The sequence below is a fragment of the Bombus vancouverensis genome, chromosome 2, assembly GCF_051014615.1.
Source record: "Bombus vancouverensis nearcticus chromosome 2, iyBomVanc1_principal, whole genome shotgun sequence".
In the NCBI taxonomy this organism is placed as follows: domain Eukaryota; kingdom Metazoa; phylum Arthropoda; class Insecta; order Hymenoptera; family Apidae; genus Bombus; species Bombus vancouverensis.
In genome coordinates this window covers 1,272,623-1,292,721 of record NC_134912.1, presented here as the reverse complement: position 1 = coordinate 1,292,721, position 20,099 = coordinate 1,272,623, and the positions used below count along the sequence as shown (strand labels likewise).

The 20,099-nt window shown below is 38.7% G+C and overlaps 1 protein-coding gene across 1 annotated transcript in view; it reads right to left on the bottom strand.

Annotated features, from left to right (window-relative positions):
* The window catches only part of LOC117163978 (lachesin-like), a 67,239-nt gene that overhangs the window by 8,811 nt on the left and 38,329 nt on the right, over positions 1-20,099 (bottom strand). Inside the window, exons 4-5 of the mRNA XM_076627416.1 lie at positions 4,732-4,815; positions 1,474-1,597 (exon numbers count right to left, since the gene is read on the bottom strand). Of these exons, the coding sequence (XP_076483531.1) occupies positions 1,474-1,597; positions 4,732-4,815 (208 nt within the window). The remainder of the gene's footprint in view (positions 1-1,473; positions 1,598-4,731; positions 4,816-20,099) is intronic.

Genomic DNA, 20,099 nt, shown 5'->3' with positions numbered 1-20,099 from the left:
CTCTCGGGTATCTCGACAAAAATCTTTTCAATATGATTCTTAATATCGACCAAAAGGTTAAAGTTTTAGCCATCAAGGGAATTTTGTAATGACCTAAATGAGTGAAAATCTGAGGGTGCAATGTTTGGTGAATACGGGTGGGGTACACATCCCAAGCAAGATCTAACAGCTTTTGTCGAGTAGTCAAAGACACATGAGGCCGAGCATTGTCCTAATGAACAGCTTTTTGATTCGCTAATTCTGGACGTTTTTGTTCAATTGCTATCTTTAATTCGTCTAATTGCGAGCAATGCTTCTCCGAATTTATCATTTGGCTGTTTGGTGGAAGCTCGTAATACAAATGTAATACGTAATATGTAAAATGTAATTGTAAATAATCCATTTTTCATTCCCCGTCATTACTTGCTTAAAAAATGATGTCTCTTCATTCATAGAGCGAATCACAAATGGAAATGCGAATCATCAGATTCTTTTCCGTTAAATCGTGGGAAATTATATATCAAAACATTTTACATAGTCAAACTTCACAAAATGCTAATGGATGATGGATTTCGATACTTTTAACATTTCTTCTAATTCACGCGTTGTGGGTTATTCTCGATCAGTGTTATGTTCTGATTTTCATCAATGGTGGAGGGCCTACCCGGACGTACCCGATATTCCAAGTCGAAATCACCAGCTTTAAACTTAACGAACCACTCCCGCACAGCTCTTTCAGCTATAACACTGTTATCATAAACAGCGCATATTTTGTTTGCTGCTTGTGTGGCATTTTTGCCTCTCCAGTAAAAGAAAAGCATCAAATGCCTATAATGCACTTTGTTTCCTTTCATATTTAAGAGTCTATAAAACTAACAAAAGTTAATATATCTTAACCAAACTTTTTTTTAAAAATGCCTGAAATATCACCTTTTAGAATATATGCACATGCCATTTGTTTTCAATCTTCTGATATACTCAGACTTGCTCTAATGCTACCTACCGAAAATTGGAACGAACTTTTCGAACAGCCCAATATTTTAGAAAATAGATATTCAGTTGCAGGTATGTGTTTCAGTCTGTACAATGATACTATTATGGAAATAATACAAGTCATAAAACGACACTATATAATGAAATAATACTAGCGGTACAACGTTTGTAATAAATCGAGGATGCGGATATCTCGAAATTGTCTACGAACGTGCTTATGTATATAAAGATAAACCAATTTCGTGAGTAAATCGTTAACGTGACCTGTACAATCGAGACTTTTATCGATTCCGTAAGACGTTGCACAAAATGTTACTTAACAATTTCTAGATAGTTACACGTCCCTTATAGGCAGTTTCGGGTGAGTCCGTCGCGAAGTAACGGTTCTCGATGAACTAAGGAAACTAAAATACGAAGTGAATCAGGTTAGAGGAAAATATAATTGTATACTCCACGTTATATCGACGAAATGGTTGAAACGTCAGCTATATTAAATCTCACCATGAGACTTCTGGTTCAAGGCGTTCCCTGCAAATGGTTTTCGAATTATAATGTTCTTTCCGTCTTCTCTGCGCCACGATATGCTAGGTGGAGGCACGCCTCTTGCACGACACATTAGCTTCACCTGTACATGTCATGGAACCAAAATTATAAAGAAACTTCGTTATTACCGGCCGCGGGATAAGGCCGTATCACGTATAAATGTTTGAAAAAATTAAAGTCGCAGGCTCGTGCGTGAAAACTATTCGAGCGAACTGTTGAACTGAATTTGTTGAAATGTTGTTCATGTTGAAATGGTGTATATAGAGAAATTTCGAAAATTTATAATTAAAGGGAAAACAAAGTGTAGTTTCGACCAATCGCGAGGAGACGCAATTGCGAAGAAACACGTCACCGGGAGTCGTAAATTCCTGTTACGATTATAATAATCGACGCCATGAATAGGTCCATCCCCTGATTTCCGTTGAGACAATAGGGGTGGTTGAGGTGGTATAACGCTGCGATTAACAGCGTTATAAAATTTATGTTTCCGACACTTAAGAGTTACACTGAGGCGTATGTACAAGTTAAATAAGTGATTGATTTAAGGATAGTAACCCGGTAATGACATATTGACTATTCTAACGATGAAGAATAAGTGAAGTTCGTTCTTATGTGATTACGGAGGAAAGCTCGGAGTGGGTGTGTCTTTTGAACTAAGGACGTGGATTCGTTGTTCACACTTTTCGTTAGGACAGTCAAGGGTAACGATCCGCGATGCCCATTGGTTATAGCCAATATTAATAAATAAAGATCGGAAGAGGGAACCTCCTACCGACGTGGCTCGGGGGTGACCTTGTGCATGGGAAAAACCGATTTTTCCGTTAGACATCCATCCGCTTTCCCCGTAATTTGTAAGAACGTGCAATAAACCTAAGGACTGTTTTAAATACCCGTTATAAACCGAAAATACTTACAGGATTAAAGGTTCCTGCAAGCTAATAAGATTCGGTTTATGGTCGGGCCTTAGGTAACATAAAGGCGATAATCTAATTCTAAAATGACAAATTTTCGGACGACGGAGAACGTCTCGGCTGACTTCAAAATTTTCGTGACGTCAGCTATTATGAAATGAAAATTTATGAAACTTTTGTATGAAATTACATGGCGCAATTGTTAATTATCGTTGAAAATCGTTTCTTTGGAAACTCAATAACCAGAGAAATTTATAGTTTCATATGGAACATTGTTCATTACCGAGTGATAAATTTCATCGCTACGTTTCACAATCTAATAATTGTTTTACTTTATTAGGTAAAAGGCGTTTTGAAGTATTTTAAATTCTTTATCGATAAAATTTCAGGCTTATCATTCAAGATGGACCGTGTTGAAGAAAACTATAAGTAGCTTGAATTTATAATGCACAGTGCTTTGGTGTTGCGAGACTTTACAGCAAAAATATGTCATGCGATAAAATTAAATTTTCCCACCATTTTAGAGACCAATAAATTTCCTACTGTACGTAGCGAACAATACTAACAAAGATATGTATCGCAAACGATCAGTTTCAATAATCATGAAATCAATCAATATGATGCCAAGTAGGAGACGGATTCTGTTTAACGACGTTAAAAATATTACACATATTTGAATGATAAAATATATAACACAGACGACAAAATATTAATATATATTATTCATATGATTGAAAATAAATACAAGAGCATCATGTAAGACGCTACAGAAATCTCATTTACGATATTACACGTAAACTAAATGTTGTTAAATATAAAAGAATGCTCCGATTTTTAAAATTGAATGATTTTCTCGATATTATAATTGTGTGATGCTTAAATAACATGACATAAATTATATTACGTAAATTTTTTACCAATAATTACCAAAGAACCACCGATAAAGCTCTGAGCTTCGATATATTAAATTGGAACATTGCATTTCTAATATCACGATTGGAATTTAATTTGACATATCTTTACGACGTTTATGAATTTACGACTTATTTGATGAGAATTAAATAAATTAAATTAACTTGAAATTGATCGATATCCACGAGGTGTTTCTCAACCTCTTACACCAAATTTATGACCGCTATTTTTTATTTATTATTCCTTATTCGTTATTTGCCGTTACTCATTTTCACGGGAATTTCACGTGCGAATGTCTCTTTCGAATTTGAAGAATCAGCTTACACTATGTTTAAGGGAGAAAGGGAGAAAGAAGGTGGCTTTGAACAAAATTTCGTCGTTGAACGGAACGAGATAAAGTTCTCTCTATCAGTTTAAGAATATCAAACTCCGCTGACCAAATTGCAACCAATTTATCATTAGACAATAGTAAATGTTCAATTTAGTCGATGTTTCGAAGGTGGGCCATGTACATGATTCACAATCGGTGAAATTCGATTGATTCGAAGTTTCGTAGCATATCTGAAAATAGAATCAGCTTAGAATTTCGTTCATTTCCGGGATGAGCTTTCCCCGTTACGAGTTGACAATCGACGCACTGAAATCAGTCGATACCCTGTTTCGATTAAAATAATAGGGGTGGTTAATTGATTATAACATTGAGTTAACACGTTAACAATACACCTCTTATTCCAACAACTGTTTCTTGTAGAATATAAATTTTAGAGATAACAATTAAGACGTCGACTGATAGCCAATAAATTAAGATCTGACTGAACGGAGTACGCAATATAAGTAAAGATAGTGACTGATCAAAAAACGCAACGCAAGTGAAATACGGTGACGATGATACCGCGTAGGAAAACTAGTGATGGGTGTCTCTAAGGATACAGGATAAGCGGATTCGTTGATGACAATTTTCGTTAGCAAAGTGAGGGCAACGGCCATTGGTGCTAATTGGCTGAGAAAAAAAGTTGATGAATAAAGAAGGGTGCTAGCCGTCGCCGAAAGAAGGTCGCTCGCGGGAGACATCGTACGTCAGAAAAACCAGATTTCCTGTACTTTCCCGGAATTAACAATAACCCTAAGGACTGCCTCAACTTAAAACATACTTGGGTGGTCTTAAGGATCTTAACGGTAAAACATCTTAAAATTTATGTTGGGTCCTTAGGATTATTGAGGATATGCAATAAAGATATTTAGACATCTGGCGGCCATCTTGCCCGAGGAGCAATTTTATGTAGAAGGCCACGGGACGTAACAATTACTATCACGCTTAAGTGCGAGTTAAATGTATGCCTATCGTATTTCTCGACTAAATTTAATGAGAAAGACTAATTAGCCATCAATTTACCTGCCCTCCTTCGCGTACCATGACGTCGCTAGATGTTTCTTCGGGAATAAAGTCCGGTGGCACGACAACCGATAACATACCTGTCTGAAAAGATATAATATTACCTTGTATCAGTTAATTTTATTCATTTATTACGCTGCTGATATTCATTTTACTAACAGAAATCTTTAAAGCTCGAAGAAACAATCTTTTTTGTAAAAAAAGGCATCAATTATTAATATTGGTTTATGAAGGTCTTATCCAAAATATTTCATTTCATTCAATATCAAATATTGAGCGCATTAGTAATGCACAAACAAGCTTCGTGTTTCAGTGATAATAATACGTTACTGTTTCGGGGAAAAATCGGTAAAGCTGAAAATATAATGATGAATGTTTGTTATAAATACCGTATCTAGCCGATACAATTGTCAAATATTTTACGTCATGTGTCGATTAATTAATACACGAGCAAATGGAAAGTGGTGAGTTTTATGCGCATTAAAAGAAATGAAAAGTCACGAATGAACATATCTTTCTAACAAGACATTTTCCAATCGGAACAGGAATTCCCTTGGAGTTACACGATATTGGTAATTCCTCTCTTATCTCAATCAAGTTCGTCAAAGCAACAGATCTCTAGAATAAAAGATTTGAACGCATATCAATAAAATCCCCTGTATTTTCGACCAGTCGCGAAGAGAAGCGATAGCGAGGAAGCGCGTGAACGGGAGTTGTAAATTCCCGTTACGATTATAATAATCGACACCACGAACAGATCTATCCCCTTATTTCTTTTGGGATAATAGGGGTGACTGATGTGGTATAACACTACGATTAACGTGATATAATACTTATATTTCCAACAATTTATTACAATGAAGACTTACGCCTTTACGTGTGATATAAATGTCGTGGACGATTGTTTGACGGATGAAGACCCGATAGAGATACGTTGACTGATCTGTAGGTGAGATTAAGTACGAGTAGATATGTTGATGACTTGATGTCGGAGTATTGACTGAACTAATCTCGGAGAAACGATTGAGTAGACTTTCCTAGTGAAGAAATTGAGTTGACCTTCCTTTTGTTGTCGAAGAAGAAGTTGACTTTCCTGGTGTAACAGAAGAAGTAGTTGACTCTCCTGGTGTAGAAGGAGTAGAAGTTGACTCTCCTGGTGTAGAAGTTATCTCTCTTGGTGTAGAAGAAAGAAGTAGAAGTTGAGTTGACCCTCCTGATGTCGTAGAAGAAGAAGTTGACTCTCCTGGTGTAGAAGAAGTAGAAGTTGACTCTCCTGATGTAATAGAAGAAGTGAAGTCCGTACACGTGTTATTACGGAGGAAATTCCGGTGTGGGTGTGCCTTTTGAACTAAGAACACGGATTCGTGTTCATACTTTTCGTCAGGAAAGCGAGGGTAACTACCCGCGATGCCCATTGGTTATGAATGAAGAGAAGGAGGAAGCCTCGTACCGACGTGGCTCGTGGGTGACCTTGTTTATGGGAAGAACCTGCTTTTCCGTTAGACAAATTCCACTTCTTCCGTTAGGTAACTACCCGCTTTCCCCGTAATTTTTAAGAGCGCCTTATAAACCAAAGGACTTTTCTAAGAACCAGCCACAAACCGAAAGCAGGATTAGAAAATCCTTCAGGGCAAACAGATTAACTTAAAATACATGTGTTAAAACAATTAAGTTAAAAAGTTAAAATTTATGGTGGGTCCTTAGGTTTATTGAGGATCAGAATGACGGTACATGGATCGTAGGCTGCCAGGCAATGAAGGACGTCGCACGGACCATCTCACGCGACATAACATCCCCGATGAACTCGAAATTAAGCCCTTTCTTACTGAATCTCTACATTATATCCATGCGCATTACTCTTCGTGAGCGAGACTGAATAATGTAAGAACTCCTAAATCCCGACTGTATTTCACTTTCTTTAACCCTCATTGCAATAGAAGCTGGAGCAACATATTATGGGGTTGTAAAGCTGTGCTAGCAAGGGGCATACGAGCCACGCTCGACGCGATGACAACGCCAACGATGATGTTGGTGATGTTGTTAAGGGTATACCACCGAGAGGTATAATACGTAACAGTCGACCCATCGGGTGGTGTCGAACATTGTTGCGCTGGATAACAATCCTCGCATAAATTTTTTACCATCATATTTAAACTCAATAAGAAAAAAGTTCTGTCATCGATGATGGTTCAGTTCTCCTGTTGAGTGCCGAAGCGTGCAGACGTGTGTCTAGTGCTCTGTGAAGTTCATAAAAAAAAAAAAAACACGTGACGTTCATCCGTCGAAAGTGAATCGAAACAGACATAAACCAAGTGTTTCTTAACTTACTAGTGGAAATCCAACGTTCCTAATCTCTGACTCGAATCATAGCCTCTCGACTAGTTATTTCAAGCTGAATTAATTAGCTCGAAGATGGGCCCAGTATTTCGATCAGGCTCTCTTGAGCAAAACCATAACTGCACCGCTCTACCTCCTCCGTGGCAAGAGGACGATATATCCCTCCTTACAATCGACACTAAAAACACTAAAAAGCGTAAACTAGAAACAATTAAAACAAACGCAAACACTAGCCAAAACAGTCAACAAGCCGTGTAATCACCTACAATAGATACGCAATACTAGAATCCACAAACGACTCCATGGACGTTACGTAGCTGAAACACTAAGTAACCAACATACACAAAAAATCCCCCCCCCCCACCTATATTCATTTGTGATTGCATCGACATTCAAACAATGGTAGAGTCCATTAAGAAAGATATAAACAAAGAAGATTACAAATTAAAAATAAATAATAACCAAGTTAAAATTTTAACTCAGACTAACTCAGACTCCTATAGAAAACTAACAAAGCTACTAAAAACATTGAATGCAAACTACCACACTTATCAACCTAAACAAGAATACTGCCCTCCCAGACACTCCATCGCCAAAGAAGACTTTGATAACTTCCTGGATGCTCTGGGCAATCGATTCATAGCTGGAGGAGACTATAGCGCCAAACATATCCAATGGGGCAGCAGACTTACCATAGTAAGAGGCAAAAATCTCTTGAATAGCATAAACACCAACAGTGTCAACTACCTCACCACATATGAATCCACATATTGGCCCACTGGCACCGACAAAATAACTGATTTACTTGACTTTTTTATAACTAAAAATATCTCGCCAAGATATGTCCAAATCAACTCCTCGGCAGAACTCTCTACAGAACATTCCCCCGTTATAGCAACAATTATCTCAACAATTATCGAAAATCCACCTAATGGCTTTATTCATAGCCAACTCACCAACTGGCAGCTCTTTAGAGAAGTCTTTAATCATTCAACATCAGCCTTAATTTCCCTAAAAACAAATGAAGATATCGAAACAGCCACGGAATACTTAAACAACAGCATGATAAACGCTCTCCGCTCCTCCACACCTACTAAGACTTCTATCAACAAACATGAATACCCCCATTACATATTTAACAAAAATCGCAGAAAAACGTAGGCTTAGAAGAATATGGCAGATCCATAGAACACCTGAGGACAAACGCAAACTAAATAACGCGACTAGGAATCTAACCAAAATCATTAAAAATTATAAAAACGACTGTTTCCAAAAATATCTCGCCAATCTGTCTCCCACAGCTGACTCCAACTACTCACTATGTAAGGCTTCCAGGAAACTCACGCGTCCCCGGCAAATAATCCCTCCTATCCGCAGTCCGCAAGGTGGCTAAGCGCGTAGCCCTATAGAAGAAGCCAACCTGTTTGCTGATCACCTATCAAACGTATTTAAACCTCACTCCTCCAAAACTGCCGCGGAAATAACCGAATACCTGCACTTTCCCTTCCAAATGTCTCCTCCTATTGAACCCTTCACTTCTGTAGAAGTTACAGAATTAATCCGTGGCCTGAATACCAGAAAAGCATCGGGGCATGACCAAATATGTAATAAAGCAATCAAGGAACTTTCCATAAAAGGGATTGCACTCATCACATCTACTTTTAACGCAATTCTTCGCCTTGAATACTATCTTGAGTCCGGGAAAATATCACTGATTACTCTCATCCCTAAACCCAGTAAACCAATACACGAAACTAGCTCCTATCACCCAATTAATCTTCTACCTTCTTTGTCAAAACTATTCGAGAAGATGTAACGAATCGACTCCTTCCACCCTTAGAGGATTTGAAAACACTCCCAGATCATCAATTCAGTTTTTGGAAGCAACATTCTGCAATCGAGCAAATCCATCGCATAACACATAATGTCAGCCAAAACTTAGAAAAGAAAAAATATTGCTCAGCGGTATTCCTAGACATTCAACAGGCATTCGACAAAGTAAGCGCTTCAAATCAAACTTAAAAAAATCCTACCACACACCTACTACTCCATCCTAAAGTCCTACCTAACCAATCGACAATTGATAGTTAAATACTTAGACGCCACTTCCACAATATTCCCAATAGAATCTGGCATACCCCAAGGTAGTGTCCTCGGACCCCTGCTGTACTCCATCTACACTGGCGATTTACCAATATCAACAGAGATAACAATAGCAACATTTTTTGACGACACAGCGCTATTAGCTGCCCACGCAGACCCGATAATTGCTTCATCAACTCTCCAGCGATGTCTCGACTCTATGAAAAAGTGGTTTCATATATGGGGCTTCACAATTAATGAAAAAAATCCACTCACGTAACTTTCACGCTCCGAAAACAAACCTGCCTCCAAGTCACCATCAATAATACAACAATTCCTAACAAGGACACAGTCAGATACCTGGGCACGACCCTGGACAGGAGATTAACTTGGAAAAATCACATCACAGACAAAACGAAGTAACTCAAGGGCAAACTCAAGAAATTCTATTGGCTCACTGGCCGACGCTCCAACCTAAGCACACAGAACAAAATTAGCCTCTACAAGACCGTAATAAAACCTGTCTGGACCTACGGAATCCAACTATGGGGAACAGCAAGTAACTCCAACATTGAAATACTTCAACACTTCCAATCGAAAACGCTAAGATCCCTAATTGATGCACCTTGGTATGTAACCAATGAAACAATACACCGCGAGCTCAAGATACCCACAGTCAAAGAGGAAATAGCAAAATACAGCGACAGATATAGCAAAAGAGTCGACAAACACCGAAATCCCCTAATCACTGGACTACTTGATACGTCGGACCAGATCCGCAGGCTGAAGAGGCACTACCCGCTAGACCTAAACGCTAGATTTAATTAGATATTTATATTAAGTAATATTTACTTATTTATAACACTTACTTATAAATTATACTTATCTATAATAATTATTAACTTATTATAAATAATTAGCTACGCTACGCCAGGAAAAATTACTGAAAATTCTCAATGCGAGAATTGATTGCAATTATTAATAAATAAAAAAAAAGAAAGTTCGAAGGGATTTCCACTGATTGACTAAAGCCCTTTTTTCTACTTACCACTATTGGCACGTAAGTCGCCAAGTAACACGACTAAACCGTGCGCAACGTTGAACAAAGCACAGCTCCATTATTTTTAATGGAACCACATATTTTTTAATATATTAATCAATCTGTTATGGCATTTCTTATAACAAATTAGTAACCTACTTATGTCGAAAAGCTATTATAGTATTGAAAACAAAATTTTAATAAAGAAAATAATTAAATTTTTTGTTTCTGTCAAATATTAACAACTAAGCATATGTGTAGGATATGTAGTATCGTAAATATAATATTGATGATTTATTTACAATAAATGGACTATACAGATGTTGATTAAACGGAAGACAGATGGTTGTTTAATATGAACTAATCGCAATAATGGACTATAGTTTAGGCAACTCAATAGTTAATTTGTTGAGGTGTTCTGGTATTATTACGGTAAAAGCTCGGTGTGGGTGTGTCCTTTGAACTAACAACGTGGATTCGTTATTCACACTTTCCGTTAGGAAAAGTGAGGGTAACGACCCGCGATGTCAATTGGTTATAGCACACGTTAATAAATGAAAATAGGAGGAGGAAGCCTTCTACCAATGTGACTCGTAGGTGACACTGTTCATGGGGAAAAGCAGCTTTTCCGTTAGGTAAATATCCACTTTTCCACCGTAATTTGTACGAACGTATAATAAATCTAAGAACTGTTCCAAGGACCATCCATAAACCAATAACACTTACAGGATTAATAAACTGAAAGTTTAAGTTTATGGTGGGTCTTTGAGGTTATTGAGGGTACGCGGTGAGGACCTGCACACATCTGGCCTCAGATGTGCATTGACGTCACACTAGCAACACTATCTCGACAACGCAACTCGCACTCTCTGACTTCTCGATTCACACTCTCTGCCTTCTCCACTGACACTGATTGTTTCAGCATCCCTTTGTCTTCCACGTGTTCCGCAACCACTCGTGGCCAGGGTCACATAGGCCTTTTCTACGAAACTATTCAATTGAAGGACCGACGACACATTGACGGGTCCGACGGCGCTTCGGCTCTCGCGACACTGTTTATGGTTTACCCGATATCTCTTAGGCCTTTTGTCCACGATACCACAGTTATGACAGACAATTTTTCATAATTATAATATTAAATGACTTGCATACATATATGTGTATATATATGTTGGATGAGTACAAGGATTAAGGTTGTGGGCGTCAAATGAATCTTCACCGGAATTAGCCATTGATGCGGTACAACACAGGTGTAGTTTATTGCAATAATGGGATTTTTACAGTTCTGAGAATTAATCACGGCGATCAGGCACTCGCGACACTAGTGACAATGGCCTCAGGTTCAATCACGAATCCGTGGTCAACGGGATGATAGATAAACGTTCTCACAAAATCTAAGTCTGACTCTTTGTTAGCAAAACGTGAAATAATCACTGATCGTAAAGACGTTACTCTTTTGTCGACGAGATCACGAGAGAGAATGACTTTCCGTCCCGATGATGCCACAAAGGAAAACTGTGATGGGATGTGTCTAAGAACACGAGATCATCGGATTCGTCGAGGATAGCCTTTGTTCAGGAAGTAAGGGAAATTGACGTTGCTGCTAATTGGTCAATCTTCGTATCGGTGGTTAGAAAAAGATATTAGCGGCCCTCGAGGGAAAGTTGCTAGTGGGAGACGTCGTTCGTTGAAAAAATAGATCTCCCCTATCTTCCCGTAGTTGGGACAACGACTGTTTGTCTGTTTGAAGGACTTTAGGCAACTAGATCTTAGTGTTTATAACGGCCCTCGGGCAAGCTGATCACGTACTGTGGAGACGCCTCACTTACTGCCCGAGCAGTCGAGCTATGCAGACGTGGAAACTAGTGCCTCCGTAAGTGCCACAAGACTGAAAGAAGGGACGTGCAACAGAACCAATCGATGATGGAAAACATTCAAAAGATACCAACAATAAGAATACTAAACAAAGGAGAAACATACGCTATAAACAGAGCCCAAATAAACCAACAAGTGAAGTACAGAACTGCTCAAATACAAACGAAATAGAGATGGAAATCATACAAAAAGACGACGAAAAGAACAACATCAACAAGGATCTACCACAACATAACGAAAGCTGGAAGACTGTTGCTCCCAGCAAAAAAAGAAAAATAAATACAAACACAAATGTTAGGAGGACTACAGAAACAGAAAGACAACAATGGCTACAAGAAATTCTCACACAAAACTCCTTCAGCTCACTGACAGAAGAGATGGACACAGACCCTACAGAAAAACCAAGAACACACGCCCCCAAGCCACCACCAATCTACATAGACGCTAAAATAATAGACCCCCTTATTGATCTGCCAAACAGCACGGCAGGAAAAGAAAACTACACCATTAAACAGCTCAAACTGGATCAAGTAAAAGTACAAACTAATACCCCAGAAACCTATAGGAAAGTGACAAAAGCGCTAAAGGGAAAAAACGCTGGGTATCATATTTACCATCCAAAATCTGACAAAAGCTACAAAGCAGTAGTCAGAGGTTTACACCCTAAAACAAATACAAACAAAATATGCGAGGAATTGGCCAAGATCGGACACCAGGTAAGAACGATCAACAATATAACCAGATTTGATACTAAACAACCATTACCGCTATTTTTAATAGAGCTTGAACCTAAAAGTAACAACAAAGAAATATTTGAAACTAAAAAAATCAAACACAATAATCACAGTCGAGCCACCCAGACATAAAAAAGACATACCACAATGCATGCGGTGTCAATAATATGGACACACAAAAAACTACTGCAACAGAAACCCGGCGTGTGTCAAATGCGCAGGAAAGCACCTAACAGTGAACTACCCACACACGGAAAAAATAAATGACGCAAAATGTCACAATTGCGGTGGAAATCACCCAGCCAGCTACAAAGGCTGCATAGTCAGAAAACAACTACAAAGCAAACTTTTCCCGCCGATTCGAAACAGGACACACAACAATTTCCACACGCAACAGGACAACACAGAATCTATGTCAACACCAAATACACAGCATGTAATGAACAATAACCAGATTAACACCAACACCGTTAGAAGCCGAAGCTACGCACAAGTAGTCAACCGGTCGTCACCCTTAGGCAATCAAGAACAGAACAACCACAGCAACGACACTACAGAAATCAAAGAGTTAATAAAACATTCCATAAAAAACACCGAAATACTTACAAACATGATAAGCGAACGAAACGAACTCCTCAGGCAGCAAACACAGCAAATAACAGGCATGCTACAATTACTTACTAACATAATGAGCAAAAAATAAAAATAGACACGCTTAAAATAACAGCCTGGAACTCTAACGGCCTACAACAAAGGGTCCCAGAAACTAAAACATTTCTGTATAGCAATAATATCGATATACTACTTGTTTCAGAAACACACCTCACAATAAAAAGCTATATAAAAATACCGTACTACACCATATATGACACAAAGCATCCCTCAGGGAAAGCACACGGAGGGACGGCAGTAGTAATAAAAAACGATATTAAACATCACCTACACAGCCAGGTTAGTAAGGAACATATACAAGCAACCACCGTTACTGTATAAACTAGCAGCAACCAACTGCAGTTGTCAGCAGTATACTTACCGCCGCGACACAAAATTACATCGCAAATGTGGAAAGAGTATTTTCGACACTTAGGTGACAAGTATATTGCAGCTGGAGACTATAACTCAAAGCACACACTATGGGGATCAAGAATCACCACACCTCGAGGCAGAACCTTGGAAAAATACATTAGAAATAATAACCTCAATATATTATCCACAGGAAGACCGACATACTGCCCGACAGACCTGAGCAAAGTACCTGACCTACTAGATTTCGCAGTTACAAAGGGACTAAACGCAAATAAACTAAACATAGCACCCAGCCTCGAACTTACCTCCGACCATACTCCCATAATAATTACATACAGAAACAAACCAATACGTTACAGCAGCACAGAGACACTATGCAATAAAACCACCAAATGGCAAACATTTAAAGAAATAATTGAGAGCAAAATCAGCTGCAACATCCCATTGAAAATACTTGAACACATTGAACAAGCAGTAACAACATTCACAAAAACTATCCGGGAAGCAGCATGGGCAACCACTATACCTGAAACAACCAACAGACAAACAAACCAAAAGACAAACAAAGACAGTTCCAGTAGACATCCCCGAAAAAATTAGAGCAAAAAGAAAAGCGAAAGCAAAATGGTAAAAACACAGAACAAAAGAAAACAAAAAACATCTAAACAAACTCGTAAAAGAAATAAAAAACAAAATAAAAGAGCACAACAACAACGAGCTCACAAAGTTTATGAAGTCACTATCTGCACACGAGAACTACAACTACTCCCTATGGAAAGCCACAAAAAAAAAAAAAAAAAAACAAAGAAGACAATAAAAATGGTACCAACCACCAGAAGAGCAGATAACACATGGGCAAGAAGCAACGGAGAGCAAGCTGAAGAATTTTCCAACCACCTATGCAACACATTTACCCCACATAATATCAACAACAGCAACCACAATAGTCATACGGACGAGGATGCGCTAACTACTAGTACACCAACTGACAAACACTACACCATACGCAAAGCAACAGCACAAGAAATCAGAAACATAATTGAGAAAACAAAAAATAATAAAGCACCAGAAATCGACCTAATTAACGGCAAAATCTTGAAAAACCTTCCGCCAAAAGCGATAAGACATTTGTCAATAATAGACAATAATAGTTAACGCAATACTAAGAATACAATACTTTCCAAAAACTTGGAAATTGGCACAAATCATAATGATACCCAAACCAGGCAAGGACCCACATGAAACCAAATTCTACCGACCAATCTCATTACTTCCGGTGTTCTCTAAGATACTAGAGAAAGTAATTTACGACCGCATAAAACCTATAGTAGAGAAGAATCAACTAATACCGGATCACCAATTCGGATTCAGAAACAAACACTCCACAAGAGAACAAATGCACAGACTCGTCAATGAAATCTTACAGGCGCTGGAAACAAAACAATATTGCACGGCACTCGTTATGGACATCGAAAGAGCATTCGATAAAATAAACCACACTAGCCTACTTCAATCAATCAGGAAACAGTTCCCGGAGCAGATATACCAATTAATCAAATCATACTTACGCAGCAGAACCTTCATAGTAAAAATCAAAGACACATACTCTGAAGTTAAAGAAATCAAGGCAGGAGTTCCGCAAGGAAGCGTCCTAGGACCAATTTTATACACATTATACACGGCCGACATAACAACAACTAACAATAGCAAAATACTGACCTTCGCGGGCGACACAGCGGTACTAGTCAGGCACACTAACCCTGTAACAGCAGTCACATTACTACAAGAACATATCACAAAAATAGAAAAGTGGCTTCAAGCAAGACAAATTAAAGCAAACCCCGATAAATGCAAACACATTACATTCACACTGCGAAAACAGAAACCACCAAACATTGTATTAAACGGCACACACATAATACAGACTAGGCAAGTCAAATACCTAGGACTCCACTTAGATACACGACTCACATGGAAACAGCGTATTAAAGCAACAATAGACAAAATACAGATGGCAAGGAGACAAATGTACTGGCTAGCAAGTCGAAAATCCAAATTAAGCATAGAAAACAAACTAAAAATACATAAAATGGTCATAAAACCAATCTGGACATACGGAATAGCATTATGGGGAACAGCAGCAATGAGCCATGTAACCAAAATAGAGGCAATGCAATCTAAAATACTCAAAACAATAACAAACGCGCCATGGTGCGTAAGAAACGAGGACATTCGGAAAGACATGGGAATACCAACGGTCAAGGAGGAGATTAACAGAAGTGCAAGAAGGTACAGGGAAAGAATAGCAACGCACCCGAACCGGCTGGCAACGGAAACGGTCGGCGCAACAAACATAAAATGAAGACTAAAAAGGAAACAACCAACAGATCTCACAAAGGACATAACCTAACATACAAACACTCACCACACCAAAGAAATAAAACAATCAAATTCGAAGATGGTATCCCACTGGGGGTAGCCATCCACATGTTATATTACTATATCACTAAGCTACAATATTTTACCAAATTGTCAAATGTAAATAAATAAATAAAAAAAAAACTTTCTGAACGAAGGCTATCCTCGACGAATCCGATGATCTCGTGTTCTTAGACACACCCCATCATAGTTTTCCTCTGCAGAATCATCGCTACGGAAAGTCATTCTCTCGTGAGGTCGTATTAGCGAGTTACTTAGCGTCTGTACGCTCGGTGGATATTCCACGTTTTAACAAAGAGTTAGTTTAGTTATACTTCCATCGTAGCCACGCAAGTCGAGTACGATTTGGGCTTTGGAAGAAAGCGCATCCTGTTATCCCGCTGATCGCGGATTTGTTATTGAACCTAGGATCATTGTCACTAGATTCTCGAGTATCTAATTACCACGGTTACTTGCCAAATTCTGTAATAATCGTATTTGCACTAGTCAATGTCTTCTCTATTGCATAACGACAATGTGTAATCTAAATGAAGATTCGTTTCACGCCCCTAACCCTAATTCTAATGTTACTCCGGCATCAGAAGTGGGATCAGTGCCGGCTATAACAGTGCAAGAGGTTACGACCATCGTGCACGAGTTAATTCAGTGTGGAACCTAACAATTTTCCGCCACCGCGTTTTAACCCTAAAACCGTTGGCTCCGACTCCGCTGCTTGATCCGTAGCTGTCAATCCGATTATGGAGGAAAATCCTTTACAAACCAGTGCCCTGAATATAATTTCAATAACAAGTGTCGAATCGACTTACGTAGTGATCAACTTGTGGATCAAGTCATCCGGGTGAGTCGTTTCCATTTTACCCCGATTTTAGAACCGAGTGTTCACTAATTAAAGAATCCGTAGTCTTGAGATTTTCTGGCAAAAGAACGATTGATATAGTAGTAATGCGAGGAATAAGAAATATTTGTATTAAACGTACATCTCAAATCTTGTCCGTTGCTGATGTTAGTGGTTTTACATTAGAGATACATTTTTCATGTTCTCGCTGATAGTTATTTAAAATATGATTTATATGATTAAATTTTAATTATTAAATTTTGAATATGATTAAAAATTTTAAGCCAACGTTTTGACGTAATATTACATAAAATAGCCTCGCTATGTGCAAAACAAAAATAATTCATGCCTGTAATAAAACCGCTGAAAACGAGATCGATGTTAATGAAGTTGACAATGAGGTGCGTGGTAGTGATAAAAGTCGATTAACCTTTCTTTTCAAAAATTCAGAGATTCATCCGATACGCATTTCCTACGTACTCGCTTAAATACAGGCCAGTTAGAAATACAATTAGTTGATCCTAACATCGCCGTACAAAGGAGTCCTAATAGACTTCGCGAGGAAGAACGGAGAATAGTACGTGAGAGAATAAGCTAATTAATTAGAGCAAAATATCATAAGGCCTAGTAATTCATCGTTCGTGAGCCCTATGTTACTCGTGATGACGAACGATGGTTCAGATAGATGATTTGTAGATTTTCGAGAACTAGATAAAAATGCAGTCGCGGATCGGTATCTCTTACCTCTTATTGCGGATCAAATTGCGAGATTGCAAAAGCAAAATATTTTATTAGTCTGGACATGGCCAGCAGGTTTCGCCAAATCCCTATTTATCCTAATTATACAGCATTGGTTTCCCTCGATGGACAATTTGGACAATAAGTTGTTGTTTTCTTCAAAATTCTTTTGTGCCTTTGTTCGGTCTAGTCGACGTCTTTTGTTTGCATGGCATGGTTGCGTGCGCGTCTAGTGTTTCTTCCGGAATCGTTTTTCCGAACGGCGATATTATGCTGACTCCGTCGAAAACAAGGATTTTTGCATTTTCAGGCAACCCTAATAATTTTGCAACTAATACTTGTCTACATATTCTAATATTTATGTTCTTCCTTCTTGCAATTTTGTAAACCATCAAAGCGTTTACAACGGAAATCCCTAGAAGGAGTTGCATGCCAAGTTTTTACAAGGGGAGTTTATTGAGTCCAGAAAATACAGATTTTAAGTACATTATTCACAATTGTTGGAATACAACGATATCAGTCGCATGCGGATAGAGTGTTTGATCGTACAGATTCTTCCATTCGTTGCCCAGCGCCATCCCCACTAACGTACGTTCGTTAGATGTACCGCGGCGGCTGGCGCGTGCATGCTCTTCCGAGAACTCGGCGGAAGAAACGTAAGGATATGGATGGAACATTGGGCACGTCGGTGTCGCGCCTTGACAGCGTAGCGCTTTGTGTCGAGAAGCTGCTAGAAAGTTCCGTGGCACGTGACGTTACACAGACATCTACTCAGGTCACACTCATTATAGAGAGTGGGGGTTCAAAATCTTTACAAGCGCCACAGGTCACTAAGGCAGTCAGTCTGTGAATAACTAGCCAACTGTCTACATTCCAGAACGCACATTTATAACTCTCGAAATAATTGTTTAATAAATATCACATTATATTATTTCAACATAAACATTGTGTCTTCCACAGAATATTAATCCTAATTCCAAGATTAAATTCTAACAGGTTATGGGCCCAGACCCAATGTGCTAGTGTTGAAATAAGTTCGTGACTAAAGCTAATATTATACAATTAACATAAAGCATTACAGTGAGATATAAGTGTATAAGTGTATAAGTGCGGACTAAAGCAAAATAACAATGGCAGGTAGTGCACGTTTCGAGATTCAAAGACTTAACGGCAGCAATTACGAGACGTGGAGAGATAAACTCGAATTGTTATTAATTAAAGATAATGTTTGGACAGTGATCAGAGATCCAACTCCAGCGCCCGACAAGATGGATCAAAATTGGCTAGATAAAGACGATCAGGCTCGTGCGACAATAGGGTTACTTGTCGAGGATAGTCAGCTTATTCACATTCGGGGCGCAAGATCGGCGAAGCAAGCATGGGAGGCCCTGAAGAACTATCATCAGAAAGCATCATTATCGAATAAAGTATTTCTGCTCAAGGATATATGTCGAATGAACTTAGCTGAAGGCGGAAATTTGGAAGAACACTTAACAGAAATGTTGAAGATGTTCGATCGGCTAACAGCATTAGGAAAACCCTTGGATGAGGAGATATCGGTAGCAATGATTCTACGTAGTCTACCAGAGTCATACAGTCCCCTAATTAGCAGCCTGGAAAGTAGACCGGAATCAGATCTCACTATGGAATTCATCAAAGGAAAGCTCATCGACGAATATAAGCGGCGCAGAGGTTCAGGATGGATAACAGACCAAAATGAGACGGTAATGAAAGTAAGTGATGATAGAAGTAATAATACGAAATGCTTCTTTTGTAAAAAACCCGGGCACATGAAGAAGGATTGCCGTAAATACGCCACATGGAAAACAAAGAAGGATAAAGTGAATAAGGTAATGGAATATAGATCCGATGAAGAACAGCAAGCTTTCGTGAGTACAGAACATAGAGCATCTGAGAAAATTTCCCAAGAACTTTGCCTCGGAATGAGTGATAAAGATACAAGACGTACGCATGTATGGATTATTGACTCAGGGGCCACGAGCCACATGACGGCAGACAGAAACTTTTTCAGCAGCTTCAATCCAGATGAAAAGGGTTTTGTACTACTAGCAGACGAAGTCAAGGCAGTCCAAATAAAGGGCAAAGGATCAGGTATCATAAAGCACCCAAGTAACGGTAAGATAACAAACATGCATATTGACAATGTGTTGTACATACCTGAGCTAAGCTCAAACCTACTCTCTGTGAAAAAACTAACGAGTGACGGCTATAAAGTAAGCTTCGAGAATGACGGTTGTCGTAT